General features: G+C 54.1%; 4 protein-coding genes across 7 annotated transcripts in view; 2 read left to right on the forward strand and 2 right to left on the reverse strand.

Moving 5' to 3' along the window:
* The first annotated feature begins 5,696 nt into the window (after positions 1-5,696).
* On the forward strand, positions 5,697-9,264 carry LOC310910935 (cobalamin binding intrinsic factor-like). The gene is made up of 9 exons (XM_083864014.1): positions 5,697-5,876; positions 5,958-6,140; positions 7,679-7,822; positions 7,896-8,039; positions 8,119-8,294; positions 8,381-8,618; positions 8,728-8,869; positions 8,947-9,065; positions 9,151-9,264. The coding sequence occupies exons 1-9, from the start codon at positions 5,807-5,809 to the stop codon at positions 9,210-9,212; spliced, it is 1,278 nt and encodes a 425-aa protein (XP_083720140.1). The 5' UTR covers positions 5,697-5,806; the 3' UTR covers positions 9,213-9,264.
* Positions 9,265-12,333: 3,069 nt separating this feature from the next.
* Positions 12,334-15,436, reverse strand: FEN1 (flap structure-specific endonuclease 1). Its single transcript, XM_083862576.1, has 2 exons — positions 15,393-15,436; positions 12,334-14,843 (listed from the first exon to the last, which is right to left on the reverse strand). The coding sequence occupies exon 2, from the start codon at positions 14,840-14,842 to the stop codon at positions 13,682-13,684; it is 1,161 nt and encodes a 386-aa protein (XP_083718702.1). The 5' UTR covers position 14,843; positions 15,393-15,436; the 3' UTR covers positions 12,334-13,681.
* Positions 15,437-15,459: 23 nt separating this feature from the next.
* On the forward strand, positions 15,460-16,203 carry TMEM258 (transmembrane protein 258; the record flags this gene model as incomplete). Its single annotated transcript, XM_083862577.1, has 3 exons — positions 15,460-15,585; positions 15,677-15,786; positions 15,940-16,203. The coding sequence occupies 3 exons, from the start codon at positions 15,460-15,462 to the stop codon at positions 16,064-16,066; spliced, it is 363 nt and encodes a 120-aa protein (XP_083718703.1). The 3' UTR covers positions 16,067-16,203.
* A 1,258-nt stretch (positions 16,204-17,461) lies between these two features.
* Positions 17,462-27,367, reverse strand: part of MYRF (myelin regulatory factor) — a 43,317-nt gene continuing 33,411 nt past the window's right edge. For 2 of the 4 annotated variants that reach the window (XM_083863468.1, XM_083863469.1), the window contains exons 15-26: positions 27,088-27,248; positions 26,586-26,658; positions 25,934-26,022; positions 25,525-25,593; positions 23,696-23,781; positions 23,428-23,589; positions 22,459-22,737; positions 22,278-22,365; positions 21,890-21,964; positions 21,665-21,767; positions 21,073-21,147; positions 17,462-20,872 (exon numbers count right to left, since the gene is read on the reverse strand). In XM_083863468.1, the coding sequence (XP_083719594.1) occupies positions 20,786-20,872; positions 21,073-21,147; positions 21,665-21,767; positions 21,890-21,964; positions 22,278-22,365; positions 22,459-22,737; positions 23,428-23,589; positions 23,696-23,781; positions 25,525-25,593; positions 25,934-26,022; positions 26,586-26,658; positions 27,088-27,248 (1,347 nt within the window). In that variant the 3' untranslated portion in view covers positions 17,462-20,785. The remainder of the gene's footprint in view (positions 20,873-21,072; positions 21,148-21,664; positions 21,768-21,889; positions 21,965-22,277; positions 22,366-22,458; positions 22,738-23,427; positions 23,590-23,695; positions 23,782-25,524; positions 25,594-25,933; positions 26,023-26,585; positions 26,659-27,087; positions 27,249-27,367) is intronic. The other 2 variants (XM_083863471.1, XM_083863470.1) reach the window with 2 other exon arrangements.

The raw sequence follows: 27,367 nt of genomic DNA on the forward strand, positions 1-27,367 counted from the left end.
GGGTGGGGTGGGCTGGGGTGGGCTGGGCTGGGCTGGGCTGGGGAGAAGGAGCGGAGAAGGGAAAGGCCAGGTGGGGAGGAGGGATGATGGACAGAGGAGGCGTAGAGCGGAAAGAGAGGGGGGAACGGAGAGGGAACAAAAGGGAGTCGGGCTGGGGAGAGGGGAGCGAGAGGGCCGAAAGGAGGAGGGGGGGTTGGGGATTTGCAGGGGAGGATGGAGAGAGGGTAGGGAAGGCTGAGGAGTGGGGAGAGGGCAGGAGGGGGGCTGGGAGGGACAGGGAGGTGGGGGGGGAGAAAGAAGCTGGAGGGGTAGAAAAGAGGAGATAAGGTGGGGAAGAAGGAAGAGGATAAGGGCAGGAGAAAGACGGGGCAGAAAAAGGGGTAGAGGGGGCATCTTCTGCGCCACGCTGGTGGACCACCAGCTAACCCATCCCCAGCAAGCTCTGAGGGAGCAAATGGCACCACGCACCCTTTCTGGGGATTAAATCACCTCCGCCCCGCCCCGCGCAGCCGCACTGGGACCCCGCGCACCTGAGCCGGGCCCGGCCCCGCCCCTGAGACCGCCCTCGGCCCCGCCCCGGAGCCCCCGGGCCCGCCCCTGGAACCGCCCCCGGCTCCGCCCCGCCCGGGTTGGGGGCGGGACAGTCGCTCCCGGCCCCGCCCCTCTCCCCTGGCCCGGATCGGGTCCGGCGCCGGGGCCTCGCGGGCGGGTCCCGCCTCTGTCTCTGGGAGTCCCGGGCGGTGCCGCCTCTCCCCCGCCGGGCGGGGCGCGGGGCTCGGGCCCGCAGGACCGAGGCGGGGTCGCGGTCGGGGCCGGCACCGGGACTGTCATGAGCCGCTCCGGGACGGGCGCTGGGGCCGGGACCGGGACCCGCCGGGGCTCCGGGCAGCCCCCGGGATCCCGTGCTCGGCCGGGCCGGGCTCCGCTCCGAACCCTGAACCCTCCCGGCAGCCCGCGCTGACCCCGGCGCGGCCCCGGGGCTCGGCCGCCCGCCCCACACCGGCGCTCAGCCGCTGCTGCGGAGCTCTCGGCGGGGCCGGGGGAGCCCGGCTTTGGGCCGTGCCTGGGGCACCGCTCGGAGCTCCGAGACACGGACTGGCCCTGCCCAAAAGAGCCCGCCCGGAGCACCCACACACGGCATTCGGGCTTTCCCTCACGGCCTCAAAACGCTACACACTCCTGTTTCGCCTGGTGAGCCCAAACACTGAGCACTTGCTCTCCTCCTCAAGCCTTGCAATCACAGCATTTAGTCCCCGTTCCTGAGCCCCAGCTCTGGCCATAGGAGCCTGCTCTCAGGACTCCAAAATGCTCGATTTAGTCTCTGCTTTTAAGCTCGGAGCCTGAATTAGCCCCTTTAAAGGCAGCCCTGGCTCTCTGTGAGCCCAGCAACTGCTCCAGTCCATCGGGTTCAGTGCCTCCGGCCATGGCCAGGCCCCAGCTGGGCACCAGCAGCTGCTCCCTCACCCCCCATGGGATGGGGAGGAGACCAGAAACAAAAATCCACCTCAGAACAGTTTAATAATGGAAACCAAGACAAATAAAATTGTTTAATATTAATGACAACACATAATAAATAACATTGAGAGCAATAAGAGCAGTGAGTACAATAATGAACAGGAGAGAGAGAGAAAAACCCCTCTATCCCCACCTTTAACATTATAAATCCAAAATGTAATCCAGAGCACCATCAACTCCCAGTGGGGGGGATTTCCATATTCCTTTATTTTGTTTTCCATCCAGGGGATTTGTGGGCCAAGGGAGGCACTGGCTGCTCCTCTGGGCAAGGGAAAGGCTCCTGTGCTGTTCCCCAAAACAGAACAGCTGGAATTAGTGCCCTGGCAGCCCAGCCCAGTCCTTCCAGGGACTGGGGGTCACCCAGAAGGGCTTTACCTGCCTAAATGAAAATGACATCCTGGGCCAGGGGGGATTTAAGGTGGATTCTTGCAGATTTCATTGTGCAGAAGCTCCACTTCTTTTTGGCACCTCTTGTTTAAATGTTTCCCTGCTGGAAGAGGTCAATTAGTCCTTTTAATGACCAGATTGCCAGAGGCAGGGAAAACCAACCAGCATTCCCTGAGCATCTCCATCACTTCCATGTCCAGCTGCAACGTTCAGTGGCTGATGGGCAGGAGCCAGCCCAGGACAGGCTCAGAGATGAGGCTCCCAACCCAAACCATTCCATGATGATTCCGTGGTCTCTCCCTGCATTCATTTTGCATTGTTCCCCTCTCAAATTTAAATTCCCAAATTTAGATGATTTATTAAAGAAATCATTTTAAGTTATTCCAGCAATATAAAGGGGAGCATCAAGCACACAAGAATCATTTCTACGCCCATCAAATAATTTTTAATTGGAAGCCCATTCCCTCATCTCTTTCCTTGTTTGCCTTTCATGGAAATCCTCATGATCTCACAGTTCCTCCAAGAGATCTGCTGGGATTACTGGAAAGTTTGCTCTGTCAGGAATCCAGGGGGCTTTACAACATTTTTTCCTCTGCATCTTTATCCCTTACCCGGGTTTCCTCTAGGATGGTGCTGTGGGAGAAGTTTGGAATTACTGGAAATGGATCAGCTTCACAGTTTTTCCCCATGTTTCTCAGCTTTTTCAAAATTATTGGAATTACCCTCAAATGTGCCCTAGAACACTGCTGTGAAAGGATCAGTCAGAAGAACATCCTGAAAAGAGAAAAACACCTCCAACAGCAGCTGGAATGATCCCATTTCTCCTCTTACCTCTTACCTGGTCTCCAGGTGTTCCTGCCAGAGCTCCCAACAGCCATTCCCGTTCCTAAACAAGAGCTGTGGAAGACATTCCTGCTGTCCATGAGGGTGAGGGGGCAGCTTGGGATGTCCTTTGCTGTGGAATCAGACAACAGAGTGTAAATCATCTTTGTGGTCCCTTCCAAGCCAAACCACCCCGTGATTCCATAGTAGGATCAGCACCTATCCCAATTCCATTCCAGAAACATCCTCCCACTAAGCCAGAATTTTCCTTTTCCTGCATGTCATCAGGGATGTGCTGCCGAGTGCCCTGGGCAGGGGACGCCTCAGCATCCCCTGGGACACCTCAGCATTCCCTGAGATGTTTTTCAGTATTCCCTGGGACGCCCCAGCATCCCCTGGAGTGCCTCAGCATTCCCGGGATGTCTCAGCATTCCCGGGATGTCTCAGCACTCCCGGGATGTCTCAGCACTCCTGGGATTTCTCAGCATTCCCGGGATGTCTCAGCACTCCCGGGATGTCCCAGCACTCCCGGGATGTCTCAGCACTCCCGGGATGTCTCAGTACTCCCGGGATGTCTCAGCACTCCCGGGATGTCTCAGCACTCCCGGGATGTCTCAGCACTCCCGGGATGCCGTTCCACGCCGATCTCGCGGTTCGGGCTGCAGTGCCGGGCGCTCCCCACGGGCCGGCAGCACCGGGCTCTCCCAGCCCCGGCCGGTCCCGGTGTCCCGGCGGCGCCCGAGGCTTTGACCCACCCGCAGCCGGCGGGGCCGTGACCCCACGGGCACAAATCCCGCTGATCCCTTTATTTCACCTTCACAGGCACAGGACTGCAGCATATCCTGAGCCGAGTCCAAATCCTGGCCCCGCCCAGGACACCCCAAGGATTCCACCCTGTGCCCGAGAGCCTTGTCCAGTCCCAAACTCTTCCCCAAAGATCTTGGAAACGCAGCGGGGCTGGGAGAAGAATGACGGCGGAGGGTTTTTTATCTCTATCTCGTTCTATAGAACCGCTGTGTATCGTTACAGGTAATCCTCTGATCCATACATCCCTTAGATCTCGCTATCCATCGGTACCCGTCCCCTTCACGGCGGCGGCTCTAGTGACCGACGGAAGCCCCGCCTGACCCCGCACTCCCATTCCCGCGGCCAGACCAGGTTTCCGTCCCGGCTCCAGCCCTGAATTCCCGCGGCAGTCTCAGCTGTCTCGTCCCATACAGCAAATTATCCCCGGTAACACAGAGCCAGCCCGGGCTGGTCCCTCCGGTGAGCGCCGATCACCTCATTCTTACCCCAAACTGTGCGTTCTCTCCCCGGCACATTAATTCAGATTTTACCCCCAAATGTTCATTTTGGCCCGTAGAGAATCCGCCCAGGCAGCTCCGGTGCCCCTAGCCCGCAGCTCCCGCTGCTGCCGTTTCCCGCTCCGTGCCCCGGGACGGGACACGATCCCTGTGCCGGGACACTGATCCCTGTGCTGGGACACCCATCCCTGTGCCGGGACACTGATCCCTGTGCTGGGACACCCATCCCTGTGCCAGGACACTGATCCCTGTGCTGGGACACCCATTCCTGTGCTGGGACACCCATTCCTGTGCCGGGACACCCATCCCTGTGCCGGGACACTGATCCCTGCGCTGGGACACTCATTCCTGTGCTGGGACACCCATCCCTGTGCCGGGACACCCATCCCCGTGGTGGGGGACCCATGAGCAGGTCTGGCCTTGGACCCAGATAGAGAAATATGCTTGTATTTTCAAACTCTCTAGCTCCTTGATCAGAATTCCTTAAGAATCTATATCCTGTCCATAACACAGCAGATACAGGGGTTTATTTAGGAACCAGTTTTCAAATGAGTTTAAAATTTCTCAGAATATAGAAAAATGAGAATATTTGCAGTTTTCAGTATTTTACACACAAACCTGTCATGAACTTTCACGCATTTTGGAGCTATAACCTCTCTCACTTGGGCCCCCTCATCCCTCACTCACCTGGTCCCCCACCACGTTGGGTTGTGGCAAGTGACACCATCACCCTCCAGATTCTTCCAGCCCCATTTTCCTCCCCACCCAAAGAAGGCACAAAACGAGTCCAAGTGCCCTGGCCAGCAGCTTGATGCTTCCATAAAGCCTTTTCCACATGGACATCCCCCAAAAAATGGGGGAAAAATCAAGGGAGGGCAGGGCAGCCCCGAAAACTCTTCCCAGCTTTTGTCCCACAGGTCAGTGGCCCCACAGCACAGGGAATGTCCCTGAGGCTGGTGCCTCATCCTGGATGGTCCCACGGGACACTGCAGTGTTGGAGGAGGGCAAACCACCCATGTGTTATCCACACCATTACCATCCTGAATCCAAATCCGGTAAAGAAAAAGTTCCCCATCCCAGTTAAATCCAGCACAGCAGCCAGCACACCCTGTCCCTGCTCATCTCACAGCTGGACACCTCCAGAAGGATTCTGTGATGGACAGGGCCAAAACTCCTACTACAATCCCAAAAATGAACAGGCTCTGCCTTCCCATCACCTCTGAGCCAGGTGACCTTATGGCAGCAGGATAAGAAACTAGTTAGTTGGGAATTCCTCTCCGTTATCCTGAGCTGCCTGCACCTGACGAAGGCACTGTCCTTGAATTGCTTTCCCAGCAGGGTCTAGTATGACCTTCTCCACCATTTTTCTTGGCACAGAAGTTAGAATATCAGGGCTGGAGTTTCCTGGCAAAGTCCAAGCAGGATACAGCTGGAGAATGCCCAGCCAGCAATGGAGCTCCTCAGAATGCCAGGACCTTGAGTGGAAGATCGAGGTGGCTCCTTCTGGGACATGCTGGGATGAATCTCATACAACATCACAGCCTCATGGATACTGAAGTGGTCCAAGTGGTCACCAGTGTCCCCAAATGGAAAATCACCGCTCCTCCTCCCCCACTGGACACACAGATAAGCCAGTGGTTCTTGGCAGAGCCAGGGTGGCTGTGGAAGGGCAGGTGACTGTAGAAGGACACTGGGAACAGCTAAAAGCAGAGGACGCCTGGAGAGCCGAATTCCCACAGGACTGTGCCACGCTGAGCAGGTCAGCTGGCTCCAGGAGGATGCTTGGCGTGGCTTTGGGCATCGGGGTCCTGCTGGCCCTGGTGGGCTGCACGGCCACCGAGGGCTGTGGTGAGTGTCAGGCACCCACGGAGAACTGGGAGAGACCACAGATGGGACACAGGATCCCGGTGACCTCCCCTCTCCTTACAGTGGCCCCTCAGGACATGGTCTCCCAGCTGCTCCAGCGCTTGGAGGGATCTGTCAATTTCAAGGAGCCGCCAAATCCCAGCGTCCTGCTGGCCATGAACCTGGCTGGGGGGGACAGCGATGGTGAGACCCACAAGTGGCTGCTCGAGGAGATCAAGAAGGAGGTGGTGGAGAAAGCCCACAAAGGTAGGGAGGGAAAGGAGGGAAGGCACCAGCTCCTGGGGGACCAGGTTTCTGCCAGTTCTTGGGGTGCTCAGCCATAGTGGTTCTATGTTTGGCTGTTTCTGTTGGCAAAATTTAGTGTAGCGATTTAGAGTGTCTTTTTTGCTGTGAGATAGGATTAGGAGAAAAAGGTAAAATAGATTTAATTTAAAGATAAACAGATTTAATAATACACACTAAAAAGAAGACAATAAAAATTAAAATGAAATTTAAAATACTTTTCTCTCACAAACTGTGTGCCTTTTTACAAATAATATAAAGAGGCAAAACTTGTGAATTTTAGTTAATTTTACTATCTTAAAAATAATCTTTTATTAGTTTTTTAGGGAGAGGAGTTTTTTCTACTTTACTATGGAATTTGTCTCTTCCAAAAACTTAGAACAGTTTTCTTGAGGGTTTTAACTGTCACAAAAAGAGCCACCTGGGGAAAACCTACTTTTGTGAAATCTCTTCTTATCAGCAGTTTCCTAAGCTACTTATGGGCTGTGTCTGCTTATTTAGGGTACGTTTAAGGATGCCTCTTCTAGAATAAAACAAAGATTCTCTTCTTCCATCTCTAAAATCATCTTCATCTCAAAACTAGAGATCGCTTTCTTCTCTAGGAATAAAGGGCTTCATATCACTTTTCTTTTTCTTTTAAATTTTAATTACAGCAGTCTACAAGCTAAAACTATGCATCCCCCTAAATAGCATTTATGTTACAGGAAATAGTCCATTCTCTATAGTTTTCACCTGAGAAGTCTAGCTTACAAGGCAACTCCTCCATCCTTCTTCTAATTAGTTTTTCACTTTCTCTCTATCTGACTTCTGTTTTATCCTGTGTCTTTCCTACGTTTCACTCTGTCTTTTTTTTTTTTTTTTTTCTCTCTCAGGGAAAGTTAAAGCTCTGGAAGTTTCATTTTGTGCTAAGAAAGAATTAATTTTCTTTTGTCCAAGTCTTCTCTCCCTCAGATGCAGCTAACAGGTGTTCAAATTTCAAGGCCGCATTAGAGGGGAGGAAACTCGCACTGGGAGATCCGAGCTCAGAGCGGCAGGACAGTCAGGAATCATAAAAGCTATAAAATATCTCCTGCCCACCCCTCATGACAACTGGGGCTGTAGTTGTTATCAGGGGAGACCTGGCAGACATCTCCCCCGGCTCAGCTGGTTCGGGGTAGGCTTTAAAATTAGCTGCTGTCAAGCTGCAGCCTCTCCCGCCCTTGCCGGGAACCGATGGGGCCCGGCCAGGCCAAGGCCGGCTCCCCCCACAACAGGGGCGGGGAGCGGCGGGGTCTGGCCGGGCTGGCCCGCCCTCTGTGGGCTCCGGCTCGGTGTTGCTTACTGCCAAGCCATAAAAATAAAAGGGCTATTTCTCCAAATATCCCGGTATTTAACACCGTTAAGTCCACGAAGACGTATCCCTTTCTAATGAGTTTGTCAAACTATAACTTCCTGAAAAATCACTTCCCAGCCAAACCGCCGCACCAGCCCAGCACAGCCCGGCTGCCCTCTTGTCCCCACAGACATGACCTCGGGACAGGCGGCTCTGCACGTCCTCGCCCTCCTCTCCTCCTGCCAGGATCCCCGGAGTGTCCATGCCCTGGAGCAGACCCTCGACCTCATCAGTGTCCTGCAGCAGAAAACAGATGAGGAGCTGGCCAAACTGGGTTTGTTGGGATTTGGGGGCCTGCGGGTGTCACTGTCCCCACACCCTGTCATCCTGCCACTCTTTGCTTTCAGAGGAAGATGGGGTTCCCAAAACTACCCTGTACAGCATGGGCCTGGACACCTTGGCCCTGTGCCTGGCTGAGGCGGGCGGCGCTCAAGGGCCATCGGTGGCCCTGGCCAGGCAGGTGCTGAGCCCTGAGAGCCACCTCTCCGTGGGTAAGGAACCCCTCTGCTCCCACGTTCCCACTCCTGGCATCTATTCCTGAGCCTTGGCAGTGACTCCAGGATCCCACAGACACCCGGGCCATGGTGGCACTGGCGCTGGCCTGTGTCCACAACCACACGGAGCTCCAGGACGTGCAGGATCTGCTCTGGGAGGCACTTTGGACAGTGAGCAACAGCTTCCTGGATGAGCAGAAGGAGGGGAAAGGCATGATTGGGAATATCTACAGCATGGGGCTGGCCCTGCAGGTAGGGGAGGTACTAGGGGAGGGTGGCATTATGGCCACCTGGTCCCATTTCCAGATGAGTCATTCCACCTCCCATCTGTTCCACAGGTGCTGGAGGCCACCAAGAAGTTTTACGCCCCTCGGAAGTGGGACTGTGCCCAGGCCTTCTCCGTGGTGTACACCCACGACTACCAGCAGCCCATGGCCATCACCCAGGTGCTGCCAGCCCTGGTGGGCAAGTCCTACCTGGATGCGGCTGGCCTGGACTGCACTGCCACCAAGGATATGTCCCCAAGGCAACAGTCACCCCTGTCCCCTGTGTTGGTGAGACAGGGTTTGCTCAGTGGTACGCTGATCCCACCTGGAGTCCCCCAGACCCTGCAGGGATGATGTTCCCACCCTGTTCCTGCTAGGGGTGTACCAGGTGACCACCCTGCTGCTGTCTCCCTGCACAGCCCACATCCATGTTAATTACACCGTCACCAACACGCTCCAAGGAAAACACTTCAACTACTCCATCTCAGTGAAAGTCCCAAGAGGCTCCACTCTGCTCAGGGTGATGGAGGTGGCAGCAGAGGAGAACGCCGAAACCTATAGGTGAGAGCCAAGGCAGCTTTGGGGGTGGGATTTGTCAATTCCCCAGCCAGGCCTGAGCCTCCTCAACTCTCCCACAGCTTCACAACGGAGCAGACGTCCTGGGGTCCCTATGTGACCTCCATCCACGGGCTGGCTGGCAGCACAGAAGACAGGACCTACTGGCAGTTCCTCAGTGCTGGGAAACCCCTTGATGAAGGTGGGAGAGGGGCCCAGGGACAGGGCAGGGGGGAGCCTGTGGTGGGGATCACCACCTCCCAGCCTCACTCATCCCTCTCCCACAGGGGTTGGCACCTACAAACCACACGATGGGGAGCACATCCAGGCTGTCTTCAGCACCTACTGATGCCACCAAAACACCCTGGACCCCTCCATGGAGCAATAAACTGCCATTCCAGCATGTACATCTCTGTGTTTGCGTGTGTGTCCCTGGGAGAAAACACAGCTCACATCCCTTTCGTCTTCCTTCCCGCTTACTTCCATGAGCTCAGCTCCTCTCTTTCTCTTTCCCAGCACCACACACAAGCACAGCCTCACGCAAACTTCATGCACTCAGTTTCCCCCGAACATCAACAAAGCCTTTCCCCAGCAGCCACAGGCTTGTTCCTCCAGCCACATTCCTGTGCCTCAGCTCAACCTGTTCTGATCCCCTCACAAGCTCTCATGGCATTCATCAGATGCAATTATCTCCATTTGATTATTACAATCCCAATTAGCCTCAGCCTCAGGCCACCAGTTTAGTTTTCCCCCGGAAATCCGCAGGTGGTGGCCTGGGGTTGCAGCTGATTCTGACCCCAATTCTGTGACTCCATCTCTGGCCAGGAGTCACCAGCACCTCCCAGCTGGGTCCCAACTGCTCTCCAGCCAGCCCCATTCCCTACTCCCCCTGGGCCTTGCCCAGCCACACCTTCAGGCTGCACCTGCTCCCAGCTGGACCCTTCCCACACAAACCATTCTACAATTCCACAGACACCATCTCCAGAAGGAGCAGGGAGGGACTGGATCTAAAGTCTTCCTAACAGCCCGAAAAACAGCATCCACCTTCCATCATCTCCAGTATATGTAGTCAGACATCAAACCAGTACAGGAGCATCCTGTCTGGGAGCACACCCAGGCTGTCTTCAGCACCTACTTTTGATGCCACCAAAAGACCCTGGACCCCTCCATGGAGCAATCAACTGCCATTCCAGCATGTCCCTGTGTGTGTGTGCTCCTGGGAGAAAACACAGCTCGTATCCCTTTTGTCTTCCTTCCAGCTTTATTCCAGGAGTTTACCTCCAGTCAGACAGGAGCATCCTGTCTGACTCAGCCCATGGTGACAGTGCCACCCTCCAGGTCCTTCCATGACCACACAGATAAGCTGCCACTGTGGGGCAGTGCCACAGCTGGTGTGGGATATCAGGTGCTCCACTGGAGATGACATTCTTGCCCTGTGCTGCATGGGGTGTCCCGGGTACCCAGCCTGTCCCTCTCCCCTCCCCGCCAAATCCCATTTTGGTGCAGTTCTCCATCACCAACACACTGCACAGAAAATACTTCTTATGCTCCACCTCAGTGGTTTGGTTCTTTGCTTTTAGTAGGATTCACAGGGTTCATTTTCTCTGCAGTATGTGGCATAGCCCTGGATTTGGATTCAGGATGGGAATGCTGTGGACAACACAAATGGTTTGGCGGTTGGTGGGAAGAGCTTTTCCTCCTCCAGCACTTTGCAGTGTTCCACAGAACAGTCTATGTTTCCAGCTCTGTCAGTCAGGAGATGGGACCATCATCCTCCTCCTCATTACTGTGTTCTACTTGGCTGAGAATCTTTCCATCTATTCTGCTCCAGAGGGCCACCACTGCCCACATGGAGCCCCTCGCCCCTAGAAGCACTGGGATGAGGCAGGGCTGTGATGTCACACAGGTGTTCCACCTGCAGCACTGTGACACCACCACGGTGTCCCTACAACAGGACACGTGCCACCACCCCTGGCTCTCAATGCAGCCACGATGGGACATGGATGAAGCCATGAGTTTCCTGCTCCCCACACTTGTCCTGCTGGTGGCCAGTACGGCCGCCCTGCTGGCCGCCCGCATCTGGAAGCGCCTCGGGAGCCGGGTCGGGGGCTCCCCCCTGGCTGAGGAGAGCCCTCCCCAGGGCCCGGCCGGCCCCGGGAGCCCCCTGTACATCCCCTGCCGCTGCGGCCCTGCCTGCGCCCCCTGTGTGACCGCGGCCCGGGAGCTGCAGGGCCTGGTGACACCGCTGTGGCCCGGGGTGTCCTTCCCACAGGACTCGGAGATGTGGCAGCTGTTGTGGGAGGACCTGGAGCAGCTGCTGGAGCGAGGCCACTTGCCCTGCTGCACCTCCTCCAGCTCCTCTGGCAGCCCCTGGCCTTCCCAGAGCCAGCACACAAGGAGACCCCTGATGGGTCGGAAAACATCCGCTGCTGGGAAAGGCTCAGTCCTCCGCAGAGCCCGACGCTTGCTGAGATCCTCCACCCTCCCAAGAACGTCCACCCCTCGAAAAGGTTCCTCCATTGCCATCCAGACCCTCTGTGACCCGTGTTGTGCTCCAACTGGAACCTGGCCCGTTCCTGCCAAGAAGCAAGTGGAAGTATCCTGGAGCCGCCGGTGCCCAATCCACGGCTCCCAGGACACTGTGGCGGAGCCATCTGGGCAGACTCTCCGCACACTGCTGGACAAGAGGCTCCAGAGGCAGAGGCAGCTCCCTCCATGTCCAGGATCCTCCCTGGAGTTGGCTGTGAAGGACAAGGATAAGGAAGATTTCCACACTGGGGATATTTATAGTGAAGGTCTCCATCCCTGCCAGAGCCTCCATGAGATCTGCTGGACTCCAGATGGAGGAGCCCACATGGACAGGCCTCCCTGCTGCCTCAGAGCTGTGACATTCCACAGAACTCACCAGATAGCCATAGCCAGGAAAAGCCTGGAAATACAACTGGGAGCCCGAGCCATTCCAGCAAAGCGCTCCCAGCAGCAGGAAGTGTCCCTGAGCCGCAGATGCCCAGTGCACGGCTCCTGGGACACGGCAGCAGTGCCACAGGAGAACAGCCTCCGGGCAGCGCTGGACAAGCGGCTCCGGCAGGAACGGGAACACCCCCTGTTCAAGGGAGCCCTCGGGAGATGGCTGTCACAGCTCAGGATGCAGATCATGGCAGCAGCTGGCACACTCTACAGCCTTCTTCGTGCTGCATAAATTCGGGGTTTCCCCAAAAGCTGTCTGAGAGCTCCCACTGTCCTGCTTTCCACTGGGAGAGGGTTCCTCACATGTTGGGTTTGGATTCAGGATGGGAATGCTGTAACACATGGGTCATGGTCCAGCCAGCCAGAAAACACGGATGAAGAAGTTGAAAATCCATTTAATTAGAACTAAGAGGTGGCAAAAGAGAAAAGGTGGAAAAGTATTCCAGTCTTCCCGTGGGGAGACCACCCACAACTGAGAGCCCCAAATCACCCGTGCCCTCTGACTGGCTCTGCTGGGTCCCTGACTTCCTACTTGTTCCCAGGATAAAGAGTGGAACTGGAATTCATTAATAATAATATCAGTGTCATAAACAGTGGGAATCTGTTTGGAATGAGAAATGGAGGAAAAATGGAATGAAATACCATGAAGCACCAGCTAGAGAGAGGGTGGTGGAAAAGCAGCTTTTAGAATTGGTAAATTTCCCAGACTTATTTCCAGATATTATTTTTAAATGATTTTTTTATCCCTCCACCACAAACCCATTCCTGTACCTATGAAGTTATTTGGAGATAAAAGAGGAACACTTAATTTTAAAACTTCAGGGGAAGAAAACAATTATGGTTTGAAACATGTAAAAGAATCCACAGTGAGAAAACATATATCCCAATTTTAGCAAGATTAATGGATAATAAATATTAAATACTAATGTCCCCACAAAACAAGCCAGCTTTTTATTATCCAAACTGGCAAAGAGCAGACTCACGGATTTCTGATGTCTATGAAGTATCCCAAGAGCTCAAAATTGGAAATCTTTGTGTTCCAGACTCCATTTGGTTTGTTGGCTGTTACAGAATTCCCTCTAAAACCAGGATTTTCATTTAAAAATGTGGTTTAAGGCACTTGTCTGGAGAAAGAGAAACAGCATCTTTGTGTTCAAACTTTATTCTGAAAACAAAACCCATCCTGTGGCTCTGACAAGCAAAAAAAATATAGAAAATACAGACTAAAATAAGAAATAAAAGGTTTTCATTCCCATCCTGGGACCCGTAAGTGTGTACAACACGGAAAATGGCCTCTGGAATTCAGGGACTAAAGAGGCTGCAGTTCTAGGCTTGTGGATATTTTTCCTTTTAAGCATTTCTAAGCAAATTTCAGGCTGGGAGAGCTGCAGTCTGCACTCAGCTTCCCCTGGATTATGCACTAAAAGCAGGCCAGGACATTGCTGAAAATGAGATCACAACTGGGTTTTGAATAAGGAGAGTGACCACAAAAAGGGTAGGAAAAACCTCAATGAACTCTCATTAAAGGGAGAATTTTACCTCATTACTTGAAGCCTCCTTCCCAATTCCAGCTTGCCTTCCACTTCTATCTTTCTAGTTTCAGCTTGGATCTACCTCTTCTGGGATGGGTGGGACCAGGCTGAAATCTAACTTGTCCAGAGTCTGCTCTGCAGCTGTTCAGCTTTGGAATTCTGAAATCTGGGAGTGTTTGTGTTCCACTCTGCTGGCCTCATCCATTCCTTCTCAGCACTAACACGCAGCACTGACACACAACTTTAGCCATTAGTCTAAAGCTTCTCATTAAGCCCCCCAAAAACCCCAATCCTAGAGGTCTGCGGGTGCCCGATCCGATTATTTTGCCTTTTTAGTCTTTGCGGCCGCGGCGCCGTTGGGCTTGGCGTTGGTCTTGGCTTTCTTCTTGGCCGCCCCCTTGGGCTCCGGCTCCTTGCGCTTGGCTGAGGTGATGGACCCGGTGACCTTGAAGAAGTCGTCCAGGCGGCCCTGGGTGCTGCCCTGGCGGCTCTTGCTCAGCCTCCTGACACCGTTGCGGATGCGCTCCTCGTTGAACTGCTTCTCCCCGCACATGAACTGCACCAGCTGCTCCTCATCCGGCTCGCTCCACTTCAGCTCCACGGCATTGGGATCGATCACGTCGGGCTCCAGGAAGAGCTTCTGGGCCTCCCTGTGCAGCCAGTTCTCAGGCAGGGGGTACTTCTTGGTGTCCAGCTGCTGCACGATCCTCTCGATGGATTTGTGCTCCCGGATGAGCTCCACAGCGCGCTTCGGCCCGATGCCGCGGATGCTGGCGCAGTAGTCGCAGCCCAGCAGGATGCACAGGTCCACAAACTGCTCCCAGGTCAGCTGCAGATCCTGCAGGATCCGGTTCAGGTGGAACTCCTGGATGGGTAGCTTCTTGGTCTCGCTGGCCGTGAGGTGCCGCATCAGCACGGGGCTGCCGAAGGTGAGGCAATCCATGTCCTCCGTGGCGGCACCGTACACCTTCCCGGCCTTCACCAGGGCGGCGCAGCTGGCCTCCGCCTCGCCGGGCGCCTCCACGTAGGGAATTCCCATCAGCGTCAGCAGCTTCTTGCACTCCTGCGTGTGCTGCGGGGTCACCTTGACCAGCCTCTTGCTGTACTTCTCGATGCCCTCCTCCTCCCCGGCCTCCTGTGCTTCCTGCAGGTGCTTCTCTGCCTCGGCCCGGCGCTCCGTGCGCTTGGCCAGCTCCCCGGATTTCAGCTGCGGGGGCTTCCCGTCGAACACGTACACCGGCTTGATGCCGTTCTCCACCATGCGGATGGTGCGGTAGAACATTCCCATCAGGTGGCTGGTGGTCTCCCCGTCGTCATTCTGGAGCACGTCGGCTCCCTGCCGCACGGCGATCAGGAACTGGTAGATGCTCATGGAGGCGTCGATGGCCACTTTCCGGCCGAAGTAGGACTTGATGTCGTTCTCCCGGATGGCCCCGGGAGCCACGTCGGCGATAAGCTTGGCCAAGCCATGGATTCCCATCCTGGGGAAGGGAAAAGGGGGTGCTGGGAGCGGGCTCTGCGTGAGGAACATCGGGTCGCCCAAGCAGGGGGAAGCAAAGTGGGCAGTGCTTCCCCGGCAAGCCATCGCTCCAAGGGCTGTGGCCTCTACCGGCAGCCCTTATGCCGAGCCCTGCCTCAGGCCACCCTTATCCCTCACCACCCTCCTCTCGGCCCATCATTACTCCCCTTCCAACCTCTGCCCTTCCCCTCCCAATCCCCCTCCCCAAAATTCGATTGTCTTCCCCATTGCAACCATCCAGACCCCATCACCTCCCCGTTCTTATCTCCCTACTTCCCAGCTCCCCAGGCCTGCCATCAATCCCTCTTCCCTCCCTCTCACATCCCCGTTCTCCCTCAGCCGCCATTACCCGCTCAGAGCCCCCGTTTCCCCTCACATCCCCGTTCTCCCTCAGCCGCCATTACCCGCTCAGAGCCCCCGTTTCCCCTCACATCCCGTTCTCCCTCAGCCGCCATTACCCGCTCAGAGCCCCGTTTCCCCTCACATCCCGTTCTCCCCCAGTCGCCATTACCCGGCCACTCGCGCTGCCGCTGCTCCCGCGCTCCGCCGCCGAGCCCGCCGGGAGCCGCCGCCAGCCAATGGGGAAGCGGCTCGCCCTCGCCGCGCCTCGTTCCCGTCCTCACTTCCACTTCCGGCGGCCGAGGGGGCCGGACGTGCGGCGGCGGGTGCGGAGCCGACGTGTCGCAGCAGGGACCGGCGACATGGTGAGGCCGGGGATGGGGGGGCCGGGGGTGGCCACAGGGGGCCCGACCCGGTGGCGGCCCGGCCCCGCTGAACACTGCCGTGTCTCCGCAGGAGCTGGAGGCGATGAGCAGATACACGAGCCCGGTGAACCCGGCCGTGTTCCCGCACCTCACCGTGGTGCTGCTGGCCATCGGCATGTTCTTCACCGCCTGGTTCTTCGTGTATCCCCGCGGCTGAGCGGGCGGGGGGGTGCCGTGCCCTTGCTGTGCCTCCCAGTTCCGGATTATCGCCCTAATTCCCGGGGGCAGGGGAGCGGGTGGGGGTGTCCTCGCTTTGCTGCGCCTCTGTTATCACCTTAACCCCCGGCCTGGCAGCTACGAGGTGACATCCACCAAGTACACCCGGGACATCTACAAGGAACTGCTGATCTCGCTGGTGGCCTCGCTCTTCATGGGCTTCGGCGTCCTCTTCCTGCTGCTCTGGGTCGGGATCTACGTATGAACCCCCCGGGGGCCTGGAGGGGGGACTCGGGGAAGCTCTTTTTATATTTCTTTTATATTTCAATGAGAAAACGCCTGTAGCAGGTGTGGTCTGCGACAGGCAGTGACCCACGGGTGAATAAAAGTGGCTCTGTGGCACACCTGCCTGGGGACTGCTGGTTTGTTGTTTTGTTTTGTTGGTTTTTTGTGGTTTTTTAACCTGGCTTTTCCAAAGGGATTGGATAGAGTTATGGGAAGTCTAAGGCTGGAAAAGACGTCTAGGATCACCCAGTCCAACCACTCCTCAAGCACTGCCAAGGCTACTACTAACCTGTGTCTCCAAGTGCCACAGCCACACAGCTTTTAAATCCCTCCAGGGATGGGGACTCTACCTCTGGAGCCTATTCCAGTGCTCTAAAACCCTTTCCATAAAGGAATTTTTCCTAATGCTCAACCTAAAGCTCCCCTGGTGCAGCTTGAGGTTGTTTCCTCTTGTCCTGTCACTTTCCCTGGGAGAAAAGACCAATCCTACTTGGCTGCACCCTCCTGTCATAGAGTTGAGGAGAGTGAAAAGGTCCCCCCTGAGCTTCCCTTTCTCCATATTGGCACAAGATCCAGGTACTTTGGGATGTGCCCAGTGTTATCCCAGATTTCTGTGTGTGGTCACAAGCGTTCCAGTGCCACCTTGTGTCCTGGTGCAGCCACGCTGTGCAAAATAAATCCTAAATCTGCTTTTAAGCCCTCAGCCTTCTTTGCTGTCACATTCCCTCGCCCTTTTTTTGGGGGGAATGCTATGCCTTTTCTCATCTCTAACCAGTTTTGTGGTGCTGGATGTGCCCTTCATTAATTCCTGAATTAACTGCCTGGCCTAGAAATAAGGAATTGATGTATGTGTCTTTAAGAGGCAGATTGGAATTTTAGCCCAGCTTTCAAACCATTCCACTTCCAAATCACAAATGCAAGCCCAAATTTCTTATTTGGGAAGGAAGATTTCCTTCTGTGGACATTTGGATCCTTCTGGATATGAGCCTGCCCTCTGGCATGAGCAATGAGAGGTCAGAGGTAGGTTTTCCTTTTCCTTTCTCCTCTTTTGGCCTCTTCCTTTCTCCTTTTTCCCCTCTCTTTTTTTTTTTTTTCTTTTTTTTTTTCTTCTTCTTCCTCCTTTCTTTGTCCTTCTGGTTTCTTGTTCCTTTTCCCCTTGTCCATTTAACCTTTCTTTTTCCCCCTTTTTTTTTTCTCCTCTTTCCCTTCCTAATTTCTTTTCCCTCCTTCCTCTTTTTTTATCCCCATTCCAAAGAGCCATGACTGAGCAGATCCTGCCTAAAGACACCAGGAATTTCCTCCATAAAACAGGGAGTTTTACAGTCACTCACCTGAGTTGTTCCCTAGGAAGGGAGGAAAACACCAGGAGCCATCCTTGGATACAAAGCAGTATTTATATATTTTATTCATATGGGCACATTTACCTCCAGCATAAAACAAAGTCTAAATAAGCAAAACAAAACAAACAGACAACAACAACAACAAAAAAATCCGGGGAATCCGACGACTCAGCCCTCAAATTCAGCAAAATATAAATATAAATCAGGAAGAAAAGAGGGGAAACCACGCTTGTTCCCCAAAAATAAAAACCAGGAATCAATAATAACCTGCTACAAATGCAACTCTACGAACTGGCTGGCAAAATACAGTGATTAAAGCTGTGGCAGCAACATTTAAACCAACAAAATTAGTGCTTTACGTGGTGGTTTTTTCCTTAATTCTTCCAGTGGTGCCATAGTCTCTATTTACAGGCTTTAAGCTCCAACAGTAGGACAGAAGAGTTGGGAATTTGCTTTTGAAACAACTCCCAAACAGCCTCGTTCTCCACCCTTTTGTCTTCCTTCCTGCACAAAGGAATGTCTCTTTGCTGCTGGATAGGGAGGGATTTCCCCAAGCTGGAGAGGTCGGCTCGGAATTCCCTCCATCCCACGCAGGGAAAGGCCTGATTGTGAACACTCTTGGTACTGATTGGGGACAGGGAAGGGGCAGATTTGCGTTTTGAGGGGGAAATCCATGCAGACAGCTGTTTCCACAGGCCTGGAAGCAATTCCATGACTCCTTAATTTTGTCATTCTGAACCCCTTTGGAGCTCATTGCTGCCTCGCTGGGAAGCAGCCGATGGATGATTTTTATCATGGAATCCTGGAGTGGTTTGGGTGGGAAGGGACCTTAAAGCCCATTCAGTCCCACTCCCTGCCATGGGCAGGGACACCTTCCACTAGGTCCAGGCAGCTCCAAACCCATCCAACCTGTCCTGGAACACTTCTAGGGATGGAACATCCAAAACTTCCCTGGGCAACCTGTGCCACTTTAAGACATAAGGTACTATTGACACTAAAAACTTCATCATGAATCCCTGTCCTCTCCCGATCCCAGGGATTGCAGCCAGCTCCATGTGGGTAGGGCTGGCTTTGGCACTCCAAGAATTACCACATCCTACTTAAAGCACCCAGGCACCATTTCTGAGGCAGCATTCGGGAATATATGCAGGAAAACACTGTTCCCTGGGGCTGTTCCATAAGGAAAAAGGCACTAGAGATGTTTCCAAGCCCTCAGGCACTTGGTTTGGTGAGGATCCCTCTAAATCCCATGGCTGAGTATCCTGGGGACACCTGAGAGATCCCAACTCCTCCTGGGCCACCACTGATTGATTCCTTTCCTCGGGAGTGGAGTGGGATGTTTTGGGATGTCTTGGCTGAGGGGGGGTGATTGCAGGCTCTGCCCCCCCCAACATTCCCTGTTTCCTCTTCCAGGGGCTTTTATCCCAGTTCAACATCACTCACCTGAGGAAGGACATGCCAGCCTGGGTCACTGATTGCCAAGGGGACAATAAACCTGCCAAGGCAGTCACTTCCCAGTTTAAAACCAGGAAAAACCACTCAGGGCAGGTGGAGGGAAGAGCACTCAGCCACATACAGATGTTTCCTTCCCAATTTCAGGGAAAAACAAGAGAATCTTGCTGAGCATGGAGCCCTTCTGCTTGTGCACAAGTATTCCCAAGTCTTGGGGCATCCTGTTGTCCCACTGAGCTTCCCAAAACTGGGTTTTCCAACTGCTTGGCTGCTGGGAATTCCCTGCTCACCCACTGTCCCCTGCTTTCCAGGATTCAGTGGATTTTAGTAACTATAATTCAGCATTACTAGGCCTTGAAACCTCCCTACAAACAGTTTTTTGGGGGCAGATGCCAAATCCAAGTGACATCACCAGGAATTCTAGGGCTGTTTTGCTGGGATAAGCTCAGGATGGGGATGATGGGAGATAAAACCAGATGTGCCCAGGAACCATCACTTTACCTGGATAAAATCCATCTTTGTTTTTCTGGAGCAGCTTTAGTGTCCTTAGGATCAGCATGTGGCATTCCCCCCTCAGTTGTTTCCTCAGGGAAATCCATCTTGGAATAACCTGGAGGTGGCTACGCCTCCAGGAATGCAGACAACTCCTCTGTAGCACAAGGAGCAGGATGGGGAGGAGGAAAGCACAGAGAACCACTTGGCATTCCCACAAGGACATGTGGCTCAATGGGGCCAGAAGTGATTTCCTGGTTTTTTTTATGGTTTAAACCCCACAAGAATTCAGTAGTTTAGCAAGTTAAGGACTTGTAACAGTAAAATATCCCAAATCCCCCCAGCACAGCTCTGTGAGGGCAGGAACAGCCTGCAGTTGCTGCCATCCCAACTTTTGGGAGAACACCACCCCTCTCTCCCGAGGCAGAGATCCTGCCTGGACACAGATCCTGGTGTTCCCAGGAACTCAGCCTTGCTCCACAGGGGACTCCAGGCTTTGCCAGTGCTGCACATCTGGGCAGAGGTTGGCATTGGCTCCAGAGCTGACCAGGCAGCTCTGCGCACGCCACTTCCAAGTGGTGAAAAATGGATCCCACCACATTTAATGTGGATAAGTCCCAGTCTTTTGTCCCTCCGGGCTTGGGGACAGGTGTCCCCAGGTGTAGCATGACCTCAGCAGCAGCTTGAGTGGCGAGTTTTATCCATCCAGCCCTGGATATCCCATGTGGATATGGGATTTAAGAGCACAAAGAGGAGGGGGGATGACGTCAAAGCTGCTCGTTCCCCAGTTGGTCCTAGAGGAACGTGTCCATTGGCAAATCCGGGAGTCTCTGAGAGGTCTGTGGGAAGTGGCCCTGGGCCAAGCAGAAGGAACAGCAACTCCAGTGTATGACTTCCAGTAGGTCCAGGCACAGCCATCCTTTCCAGGCCAAACTCCAGCATTTGGCTCTTGGAAAGGGCTCCAGTGTTGAAGCAATTCCAGTGTTGTGGAGAACTGATGTGGGACATCTGGGAGCACCAGGATGGGGCTCCTGTCCATGGAAGGAGTGTCCCTCCGAGATGTGGCAGAGCCATCCACGCTCAGTCCAGTGTGATGCTTCCAAATCCAGTGTTGGAAAGGGAGGGGGAAGTGATGGAGGACACAAACATCCCCATAAGGGAAGGAGAGGGGTGTGGGATGCTGGGAATTGGTGCGAGGTCCCCCCAGGAGCCACCACAGGGGCTGGTGGTGGTTTTTAGGTCCTGTGTGTGCTGAGCTTCAGTGTCTCCAGCCATCACCATTCCAGCTCTGGAGCTGCCACAGGACACGGGGATGAGGTGGGGCTGGGGGCCAGTGGAGCAGGGAATTTGGGAGGCTCCCAGTGGCACCAGTTCCCCTCCTGTCTCCGAGCAGAGGGCACTGGTGCTGCCAGGACTCACTCACAGAGCCAGTAGAACTGGAAGTAATAGTCAGTGAAGAGGTGTCCAAGTTGCTCCAGAGAAGTGCTGCAGTCGGCTCGGCCCTGGGAATGGGAAAAGCAGCTTAGAGAGGGGTGCGACTCCAAGGGCAGAATTCTGCCAGGATTATAGGCTGGAACAGGGACAGATCATCCTCCTACCACCCACAGGACTGAGGGAAGCTCTTGGTGCTAAACCTGCATTTCCCACATTTCATAAATCCCACGTTTCTATCCGTGGCCCTGGATGAGCTGTGGGTACTTACCGGCTGCGCCACTCGGAAGTGGTAGGAAAACTCCCGGAAGGAAAGCATCACCAGAGGCCAGCGGTGCGTGGTGTCCTGGGGGAGGAAGGGGAAGAGCTGGGATGAGATCAGGGATGAGCTTGGGATGTTCTCCAGGATGGATCTGTGAGGAAATCCACAGCCTCGTGCTGTCAAGTGACCCCATGGATGTTTCCTGGAGCTCAAGTAGGATGAGGAAGGGCTCTGGGATCTGGGGTGGGGCTCAGCCTGGAGGAAAGCAGGCTCCAGGAGGACCTTCTAGCTCTGCACAGCTCCCTGACAGGAGAGGGCAGCCAGGTGGGATCAGGCTCTGCTATCAGGGAACAAAGGACAGGATTAGAGTAAACAGCCTCAAGCTGTGCCAGGGGAGGTTTAAGTTGGATATTAGGGAAAATTCTTTCATGGGAAGGGCTGCCCAGGACAGCAGTGGAATCCCCATTCCTGGAGGGATTTAAAAGCTGTGTGGATGTAGCACTTGGGGACATGGTGGCCTTGGCAGTGCTGGGGGAATGGTTGGACTTTTCCAACCTCAATGATTCCATGTGTATTTAGTGAGCTGTCCCCTTCTCCCTACCTGTGCATCTGTGGAGTCAGAGGAGCTGTTCCCGCTCACAGCATCCTGGCAGGGATCACTGGAGACGAGGCCACAAAGGGAGATGGACACAGTAGAGGAGGAGCTGGGAAGAGAGGACACCATGAGAGCCTGGAAGGGGGAACATGTGTCCCTTTCCCACGGAGACACTGTGGCCACATCAGCCACTCCAGGGGCTCCCAAAGGACATGATCCATGGGCACTCACTTCATCTCCAGGGTCAGGTTGGTGTTCACGGCTGTCTGCTGGCTCACAGGGATGCGGTAGCTGAAATTCCCAGTCCTGGGAACACAGAGAGAGCATTAGACATCACTAGGCTGTGGGAAGGCCAGGACAAGACTCAAAATCCATGGCAGGCTGAGAACTGAGAGAGGAAAACTTCCCAACGTCCCAAGGATGAGTCCATCACCAAATACAAACCCTGAGGGAAAGCTGGGAGCACCAGCTTCTCTTCCCATGGAGCAGCACAATATGATGTCAGGAAACACCCAAGAAAGTCTTGGAAAAAATCCCAGATTTTTCTATTTGCTGGTCCTACAGTGCTGCTGCCACCAAAGTGCCACCAAGGTGCCACCAGCCAGCCCTTCCCACTCACCTGCAGGTGTTGGCAGCGGCACAGTACTGGGAATGGATGGCCAGGTTGATCTCCAGGATCCGGATGGATTGCAGCACCGGGCTTGGCCCTGCCGGGGAGAGAACAGGATGTTTAGGAACAGCGAAGAGTGGAAAATCCCAAGAGCACAGGCTGGAAGGGAAAGAAGATGGGATCCACGTACCATCCGTGCCGGGCTGCTCCGTGCGGGGCCGCTCGCTCACCGGCTGCCGGAGGCTGCGCTGCTGCCGGGAGCTGCTGCGGGAGAGCGAGAGGTTGGAGATGTACTTGGATTTGCCCTGGATGTGGGAGAAGGGGGAGGAGGGGCTGGCATTGGGGCTGCCGAAGCTCTGAGACCTGTCAGGAGTCTTTGGCCACTTGGTGTAGGAGATGGATTTCCCAGTGATGCCCCTGGATTTGGCTTTGATATTTGTCACTGGCAGGAGGGAGGGCTGGCTTTGGTCTGTGGAAGAACAGGAGAGAAGGTTGTGCTGAGAGACAGAGAGAGGCTGGGAGCACTGGGATCACCCTGTCCCCGTATCACCTCCTGATGCTTCCCAGGTTGCCCAGAGAAGCTGTGGCTGCCCCATCCCTGGAAGTGTTCCAGGCCAGGTTGGGCAGGGCTTGGAGCAACCTGGGATAGTGGAAGGTTCCCTGCCCATGGCAGGAGTGGAACCAGATGGGCTTTAAGGTCCCTTCTGACCCAAAGTATTCCAGGATTCTGTGCTTCCATTCCCTCTCTGCCTGATAGAGCTGGTGATGGAATGAAGAGGGAATGAGGTCAGACCGCAAGGTAGGGCTGCTCAGGTGAGCTGTGCCTGGTGTAGCTTCCCATGACTTTTTGCTGGCAACATGGGAAACTCCAAATCCTTTCCAGTCCCCACATCCCTCTGGCAGCAGGATCCAAACTGCAACATGTGGGCAGAGAAGGAAATAAAGAATATATCCAAAGAAAATAATAGAAAGGGTTCAGCTATTAGAGAGCTTCCAAAGGAATGAGGATGACGAGGGATCTGGACGGGAGAGGGAGCTGGAATTGTTCATCCTGGAGGAGACTGAGGAGACCTTCTCACAAGGAGCAGGGCAGGGGACACAAGGTGACACAAACCTTGGAGATGTCCCAGCATTTCTGGGAATCTGGGCTGGCCCTCACCTGTCCGGTTGGTGGCGTGGGCAGGGCTGGTCTCCGAGGGGACAACAGAGGAGATGTCAGTGGGAGCAGCAGAGCAGCACGTGGAAAAACAGGGAGGGCTGAAACAAGCCAGCACACTGCCACCAGGAATGCCAAGGGCTACTCCATGCATCTCATCTGGGACTGCAGGGATACAGGGAATAAATAAGTCAAGGAATGGAACAGGAGCAGCACCTAGTGTCCTGCAGCCCCTCCCATGAAACCAGAGCCATCCCAATCCATCACCCACCATGCTCTGGGGGGGTCCTGCTGCCTGCTCCGTTGGATGCAGCCGTGGATCGCACTGTCTGCGTCTTGTCAATGTTCTGGCTTGACCTGGAATGCAGGAAAAGATGCTGGAAACCTCTTGGATGTGGACAATGAGGTCACTTGTAGGTGGGGAGAAAAGTGGCTGCAGCAGGAGGATGGGAAGAGGGACAAGGAGTAAGTGGAGATGTGGAGGAAAACAAAGCGATCTGGGAAAGGCAGGAGAAAGGCACACAAGCCACGAAGACAGCCAGGAAAGCTCAGAAATTCCACAGGGAATCATGTGGCAGTTCCATGTCCAGCAGGGAGAAGTCCCAGCTGGTTCAGAGAACACCAGCAACCCTCCTGGAACATGCTAGAACAGGGTGTACATTGACTCCCATCAGGAACCTCCAGGGTGGATTTAGGTGCTTGGGAATCAACAGGCACCAAGCTCTCACCATTCCTTAAGGAATGTGCCCCTTTTCCCTTGAAGACAGACTGCTCTTCACCTTGTTCCTTAGAAACACACACACAACCTCTCCCTGCCAATTCATCCCATGGAATTCCAGGTGTTTCACTGCAGCTATCCAAGACCTGAGCTGAGGACACCATAGACATCTCCTGAGGGTAAGGGAGATGGGAAAGGGAGAGAATCTTTCTCCCAGGTCTGCAGAACAAGGAACACTTCTGGACACCTGTGTCTATGTCTTACCTGTCCCTGAGCATTGCTCTGGGTTTCTGTGAGATTACGGAGCTTCACTCATTTAGAGGAATTAAAAAACCCACTTCGTCATCTCCAAGACTTGTCTAATTAGAGGGATTTCTCTTCCAGGTGAAAGGAGACTCAATGCCAGTCTCCCAAAGGGAATGTGGGCACAAGCTTCTGGAGCTTCACCTTCATTCCAGTCTAAATCCAACCCTTCTCCCTCGTGTTCCTCCACTGCCTGGTCCCTTTTCCTTACACAGCTTTATCTTGCTCCTGCTCTCCCTGCAGGATGCAATTTCTTTATTTAACCTTTAATTAATTGATTTTTCCATCTCCTACTCCTAATATCCCTTCCCTGACAAAATCCATAACCCTTCCTACTGGAATCCCTTTCCCTACTGGAAGTCTCACATCCTTTTCTCTGTTTTTAGTTTCTTTCGTGGTGCAGAAAAAAAAAAAAAAAATAGAGGAATTAAGAGAAGGGACGAAAGAATTAAAGTAAGGAAATAATGAAACAGTCACATACCGTGGACACAGAGCAACTGGAATTCCGGGACCCCTGTGCCGGAAGAGGGCCAGGAGACAGGCAGTGGGTACAGCAAAGGAGCTACAGGACAGTGCAGGGAGACAGGGAGAACAGGAAAGTGGGAAGATGACCAGGAGGACAGGGAATGAAAGAGGAGACGGAAGATAGTGGGAAGGAAAAGACAAAAACAGGGAAATTGGAGACAAAGTGGAAGGAAAATGGGTTGGATGAGAGATGTAAGGAGGAGAGGAGGGAGAAAAATGGGAGAGGGAAAAGAGAGGGAGAGAAAGAGACTCATTATCAGGTTACACAAGCTTCCAAAACTGATCCAGCCCTGCTGCACCAGTGGGATGAGGCTGTTTTAGTCCAGCTGGAGGCATCCAAGGAGCATTCAGCACATCCTAGCAGGACATTCCCTTTTCCTTCTCTATTCCTCATTTCTTGCTCCAGATAATTCAACCACCATCAGACTGGGATGTGTAGCTGTGCTTGGCAGGGTTTGCAGCTCTGGAATTGTGCTCGGTGATCCCAGTTTCTGTGCTCCAGCCTCTCCCAGGTGACCTCATCCCTCCCTCCCAGTAATTCCTGAAATACCCACCCATCAATGTCCACAAGATCCTCCTCACTGCGCAGGCTCAGCACGTAGAGCGTAGACATGGACACCACGCTGGAAAAGAGAGAAGGACAGGATAAGGAGGAGCAGAGATCAAGGATACAACATGGGATTGATCCGCTTCCACAGGATTCCAACCCAGGAGAGATGGATGCCCCATCTCTGGAAGCGTTTGAGGCCCAGTTGGAGCAACCTGAGGATAGTGGAAGTTCCCAGCTCATGGCAGGGGGTTGGAATCAGATAACTTTTACAGTATCTTCCAACCCAAAGCATTCCAGGATTCTCTGGTAGAAGTCACAGACCCACAGCCCCTCACTGCACATTCCACGGATGGCACGGTCCCAATGGATGAGCAGGAGGGAGCCAAGGCAGAAGCCCAGGAGTGGGATCTCACCTGAATGCCATGATGATGACCAGGGCAATGATGGTGCCCTGAAGGAAGCGCTGGCTGATGCAGGTCTGCTCTGGGACAACCGATGGAGACTGCAAGGGAAAAAATCCTGGATCAGCTCAGGACCCCTTGGATCAGCTCAGCTCCCTCACTGCTCTGGTCCTTGCATGTATCTCCCCCAGCCCATCCTGAGCTCTCTTCCTGCCTCTGTGAAAATCCTGAACTCCCCAAGTTTGGAAGTCATTTAATGTCTCCATTAGGAGACAGAAAGGAAGAACATGGGAAAACTGAGGTTAGAAAAGCCTTCTAGGATGATGGAGTCCAACTCTTCCCCCAGCACTGCCAAGGCCACCACTAATCCATGTCCCCAAGTGCCACATCCACATGGTTTTTAAATCCCACCTGCAATGGGAACTCTACCACTGGAGCCCACTCCAGTGCCTGACAGCCCTTTCCATGAAGAAATTTTCCCTAACATCCAACCTAGCCCTCCCCTGGCACAACCTCAGGGCATTTCCTCATGGATAAGGCAGGGAGGAGAGCCTGATCTCCTGGCTCCAACCTCCTTCCAGGGATTTGTGGACAGTGAGGTTCCTCCTGATCCTCCTTTTCTCCAGGCTGAGCCTTCTCTGCTCCTTTGGGATCCATCCCTTACCTTGCTGGCGACTTTGTGGGGTCTCTTTTTGTGGGGCACACTTCCTGCCCGGCTGAACTGGCTCCCAGTTTGGCTGCAAGGAGAAAAAAGAAATGGAGCAGAGCTGGGCAGGGATAGCTTTTCAAGCCATTCCCAGGCAAAAATGGGATATTCTGGGAGGGAAAAGACCTCTTTGTGATGGGACAGTCACAAACCCTTTTGGTGCTTTGCCCCAAAACCGGCATAGGCAGGGTCAGGATGGAGATTTTGGAAGCATGGGAAACTCTTTGCTATGAGAAAGCCACTAACTTTGGGGAAACATGGAGACCATTTCATCCTGGCTGTTGTTGGGCTGGTCCTGAGGGAATTCCAAACCTCCCCAGGCTCAGCTCTTTAAATCTACTCCAAGCCAAATGACACAAGCTAACATCCCACTCCTTCCTCATCTCCCTGTTCCCAATCTGAGCTGCTCCTTGGAGCTTCCTGGGATGAAAGGGGACATTCCCTGTGTCTCCATGAGTACCTGAAGGCTCCAGAGCTCACAGTTGACTTCATGCTGTCCAGCCTCTTGAGCTTGGCCAGCTTGTGGCTCCACCTTTCCAGCTCATCAATCCGTGTCTCCAGGTTATCCGTGAGCTTGCACAGCTCCTTCACGGCTCCCACATTCTCCATGAAGATCCGCTCCTACCAGGGAATCAGGCCAGCAGGCTGAGGCACACCTGGATCTGGATGATCCATGGCCCTCCATGTGTGCCCTGGGAGACTGTCCACTCGATTCCCAGAGCAGCAACCAGGCTGCCACA

Source organism: Zosterops lateralis (assembly GCF_965231275.1).
Source record: "Zosterops lateralis genome assembly, chromosome: 6".
Classification (NCBI taxonomy): Eukaryota; Metazoa; Chordata; class Aves; order Passeriformes; family Zosteropidae; genus Zosterops; species Zosterops lateralis.

Excerpts from the sequence above, each read along its gene's own strand:
- LOC310910935 (XM_083864014.1), top strand. The coding sequence starts at position 5,807 with ATGCTTGGCGTGGCTTTGGGCATCGGGGTCCTGCTGGCCCTGGTGGGC. Across the intron at positions 8,040-8,118 it reads TGAGAGCCACCTCTCCGTGG|ACACCCGGGCCATGGTGGCA; the intron begins GTAAGGAACCCC and ends AGGATCCCACAG. Across the intron at positions 8,295-8,380 it reads GCATGGGGCTGGCCCTGCAG|GTGCTGGAGGCCACCAAGAA; the intron begins GTAGGGGAGGTA and ends TCTGTTCCACAG.
- FEN1 (XM_083862576.1), bottom strand. The coding sequence starts at position 14,842 with ATGGGAATCCATGGCTTGGCCAAGCTTATCGCCGACGTGGCTCCCGGG.